Source organism: Panicum virgatum, chromosome 8N (genome assembly GCF_016808335.1).
Source record: "Panicum virgatum strain AP13 chromosome 8N, P.virgatum_v5, whole genome shotgun sequence".
Lineage (NCBI taxonomy): Eukaryota > Viridiplantae > Streptophyta > Magnoliopsida > Poales > Poaceae > Panicum > Panicum virgatum.
In genome coordinates, this window is record NC_053152.1 from 5,611,910 (window position 1) to 5,616,707 (window position 4,798).

At 45.3% G+C, this 4,798-nt stretch overlaps 1 protein-coding gene across 1 annotated transcript; it reads right to left on the reverse strand.

Moving 5' to 3' along the window:
- Positions 1-3,370: 3,370 nt before the first annotated feature.
- Positions 3,371-4,407, reverse strand: LOC120684509 (zinc finger protein GIS3-like). Its single transcript, XM_039966355.1, has one exon. It carries the CDS (start codon positions 4,109-4,111, stop codon positions 3,578-3,580), a length of 534 nt encoding a protein of 177 aa, XP_039822289.1. The 5' UTR covers positions 4,112-4,407; the 3' UTR covers positions 3,371-3,577.
- Positions 4,408-4,798: the final 391 nt, after the last annotated feature.

Genomic DNA, 4,798 nt, shown 5'->3' on the forward strand with positions numbered 1-4,798 from the left:
ACTATGAAGTAATTCGAAAACAAATTGTAAATTTGTTGTAGGCCACCTATCTAGTAAACCTAAAGTAAATAGCAAAATAAATTAAAACAATAACATACACACATGCCACCATGAAATAATTCGAAAAAATCATTCTAAATATGTGATAGTCAAACTATATAGTTAACTTTCTCTAAAAAACAACAAATAATTCTACCTTGCTCAAATTAATGAACAAATTGATAAATCATGTTCATTTTCCTTCATCCTTAAAATCCTTAAAATTTTGCATAATAACATATAGACATGTCCCCATGAAATAATTCAAAAAAAAATAATCTAAATGTGTCGTACTCAAACTATCTAGTAATCCTTCTCTAAAACACAATAAATCAATTCTATTTTGTTCAAATTAATGAATAAGTTGAAAAATTATGCTCATTGTTCCTCAACCTTAAAATCACTATTTTCTTTACCTAGAAAGCATGAAACGAAAGAATAAACACTGTGAAAGAAGAGTGGAAGAAGCTGCTAACCTTTAATGCACTTGGTTGGGCGAAATCCTCACAAATTTTGGAGAAAATGGGCAGCACCTCCCCTCTAACACGCCATGGGAGAGCGGAGAAGCTTGGTCAAATGCATGGGTCGGGCTGGGGAAGAAGGGAGGGGGCAGTATATACGGGGCAACTTAGTGCCGGCCAGTGATTTCAGCCGGCACAAACTGTAGACAGTTAGTGCCGGCTGGACCCTTAAGCCGTCACTAACCTGCACCGTGCCAATTTAGTGCCGGCTAGAGGGTCCAGCCGGCACTAAATTGGCTACTGACCGTTAAGGGGCAGGCTGTTGACCGTTGGGGGTGACACTTTAGTGCCGGCTGGAGAGAATAGCCGGTACTAACGTGACTGTGGAGTACTGTAGATACACGTTAGTGCCGGCTCCCTTGTGATTGGCACTAACGTGCTGGTACCGATAAGCGTTTCTCCAACAGTGTGGAGAAGCTCTTTGCTGGGCAACCGATGACGGTGAAGAAGCCAGAAAAGTGTTTGCACTTGGGTGGTGCCATGGACTTCCAAATCTGCATAGCAATTTCATCTGGGGGTGGCAGTTCATGGCATAATGACATGCATCTGCAGCAGTGAAAGGGATTCGCGAAGCACCAAGTTCCCTTGCATCCGAACCAGCATTTAGCATCTGAACTTGTTGCAGGGCCTGTTGAAGTATTTGCAGCTCGATCGCTTGTTGCAACGCTTGATAGACGATTTTGCAGATGAAGGTCCCAAGCACTATTCTGCCAAGCTGAATCGACTGTAATGTTCGGCCGTCTGGTATGGGAATAGAGCGCCGGCATCAATTGTGATAGAGGGGGCTGGTCCTATCCAATTATCCTCCCAGAGGGCTGTGTGGCGGCCATCGCCAAGTGCGACTGAAGTTGAGGCTCTGAACTTTGGGAGCAGGGAGAGCAACGAAGCCACACCGGTGTGTCAAGGTGCGTTGGAGATCAGTTTAATTATTTAAGTTTTTCCTAAAACGAAGAAATGTATTATTCCTAATAAAAAAAGAACAATGTAATGGTTTGTGCACTACTAGTGCATCGTTCCCATGGCAGCAAACGACTTGAAATGTGAAAGTAAAGCGATTAACTTGTACCCATGGCCAGGGTTTAATTTTCCAACCGGTCCGGTTAAACCGGCGGAGTCCGGTACCGGTATATCGGACCGGTTTGGCCGGAAACCGGTGGAAACCGGTCAAATTCAAATTCAAATTCAAATTCAAAATCGCATATTCAATAGGTTCCGACCGGTATACCGGTCGGTTTGACTGGTAACCGGTCAAATTCAATTTTTTTTCTTTTTTGATTTTAATTCAAATGCCCGCAAAGTATACTAAATAAATGTTTGTATAACATATTTTAGCATAAATGAACCCTTCAACCCTCTTTTGTACTACTTTTACATTGTATTTGTATACTTTTATATGCACGTTTTTTTGTTTAACTTCAAATCCCGCAAACTATACTAAATGAACGAATTTTTGAGAAAATTTGACACCATTAGATTCGTCGCACCTTGAAGTATTTTTAGGATTTTTTTGGATTTTTTTCATTTTTTTGAATTTAAATTTAAATTTTGAATTTGGGCCAGTTTGGTACCGGCCCAAACCGGAACCGGGCCGGACCGGTTTAACCGGTAACCGGTCAAACCGGACTGGTTCCCACCGGTTTGGTGAACCCTGCCCATGGCAGCAAATGACATGAATGGTGCTCTAACAAAATTGGGCCCACATATCAAGTTTAGATCTTTGTGAAGGAAGTTGTCTGATCAACAGTGTCGACCCTCTGAAAAGGACTTCTAGTGTTAAACTGGAATTTTCGTTTCTTTCTGCGAGGAAGAATGAATGGATGCTCATTTTTTTAACCTGTATAATTGGTTTTCATAATTGTTTCAAAATTCGCTGAGACTCGAAAAAAGAGAAAGCAAATAGTCCAGTTCACTTATATGACTGCCATAGTGAACTAAAGCGTCTTGTTGCTTGTCAGAAAAATGCTAGTTGGAATAACTAATTATTACAGAAAATGAAATTGCGTTCTCCAAGTTTTACGCATCAACCAATGCATAAGTCACAGGTGTACTCCATCAAGAGAACAATGCACCTTGTTTACACTCGTTTATTTTCATGTTTCAATATGGTTCCTACATTCTTCAGAGTTTGTCCTCCAAGAGAAACTCCAGCCAATCATAGCCTTATTACAAATTGTTACTCCTCTTAACTCCTACCTGGTACAGGGTAGAGCATTCTTCAGTTCCAATAATTGGTAGTTTTTTTTTAACGTCTCTCGTCTGGGTACAGTTGTAGTATCTGCTTATACACATGCACGCCCACTCTACACATGCACACAACTCACACTGCCCGTGTACAAACAAACTTGTAACTACACTCAGAACCCAAGACCGCATCCTTCTTGAGATGGGGGGGGGGGGGGCGTCGCGTTCCCATTGTGGCTCCACACGTGAGAGGCCTGCAACTACGCTCAGAACCGAAGACCGCGTCCTTCTTCATATCGCCGGAATCCTTTGACTCCGTACACGTGTGAGAGACGTGCAACTACACTCTAAACCGAAGACCACGTCCTTCTTGAGATCACCGGAATCCTTTGACTCCACAAGCGATGGAGGCGCGTTGCGTGGCTCCACGCGTGAGAGGCGCCAAACAGATACTGTCGGTCCCAGGGATCGAATGCTGGTGGGTAAGATGGTAACCACCGATATATCCCACCACTGGGCTATCAGCCCGTTCTCAATAATTGGTAGTTTTTGGAAAACTGGAACAGGCTCTCTTGATCAGATAGAAGACAGTGAAAGTGGAGAGATTAAATCATTGACACTAGATGTCATAATGCTGAATTAACCATACACCGGAGAATTAGGAGGGAGGTAGTTGTACAATATGGCACAAAAGAATTACACGTGTTCCAAAGTGCGCCACACTTCTGGCCCCCACTCCACAACAACTGTACGACTGTATCCCACCCCCACCCCAGCAGCTAGGGCACAGCTAGCTAGACAAAACAGCTTGAGAACCGTTGCAAGAGCAACTGACTCTAGAGTTTCAGATTGAGATCAACAAGCCTCTTCTTCTCGTCGCCGCCGAGCGGACATGACCCGCCGCCGCCCTCCGCATACCACCACCGTGACAAACCATTACCACCGTCGCCATCGTCATCGGTGGCGCAATGAGAACCTCCGAATGTTGCCGTGTCATCGAGGTGAGAGTTCTCGCCATGGGAGCGGCAGGAGGGTGAGACTTGGATCTGCACCATCGGAGGTGTCTGGTTGGTAGGCGCAACCATGTTAGGGACGGTGGATGCCTCCGCCGGGACGCCCCTCTCTTTTTTGTGCGCGTTCTGGTGTCCCCCTAGCGCCTGAGGCTTGAGGAACTTCTTGTTGCAGAAGAGGCAAGGGAAGAGCCTCACAGCACCTCTGCCGCCGCCTCCTCCATCAGCGCAACCGTCGGAGGCCGCCGCGATTGCAGCAGCGTGATCCGGATAGGAGGGCGGCGGCGAGGTGGGGCCCAGCGTCAGCGACAGGTTAACGACGGAGCTGGCCGTGGCTAGAGATGGAGGAGGCGCGTCCATTGGAGATCACGGAGACCTCTGCAACCTTTTTAATTTTGAGAATCGAGAGGCCGGCCAGCTCTAGGATAGGATCAATAATAGAAGAGATGGGTTGTGCGGGCTGCTAGCTGATGCATGCTTGCAGCATGAGCGAGATGAGAAGAGCTTTTTGGGTTTGGATATGATGGCGAGTGATTTGTGCCAAAGATCGGATCAGAGGAGGTATATATAATATAATAGGTATGGATAGATAGCCAAGGATCGTGGCAGAAATGGCAAACCCACCAAAGCCCTAATTCTGAAGCTGCATTATTGCATGGGTGAACTGCGTCTAGGGATCAATGGATATCCAATTCCCACCTATAACTGCGTCCAACCGCGGTGGGGCCCGCGTCAACAGCGGCGGAGAAAGACGACAAGCAAGTTTGGTGCCTACTCACCCAGAAGGAGCTCGATCGATATCATTGCCACAGAGATCAAATATGTATAATTGGTGGTAATCAATAATATCACACTCACGTGTAGTTGCAGGCCCTTCACATGTGATGTTCCGCACTTGCTATGGATAAAATATATACTCCCTCGGTCCCGCAAAGAGTATTCTTTTAGAAAAATTTCAGACATTCTACTAGCCACGAGAAATGACCTTATTGCATCTAATGACTGCATTCTAAATAAATGCACATGCATTGGAACCAGAAAAGGTAG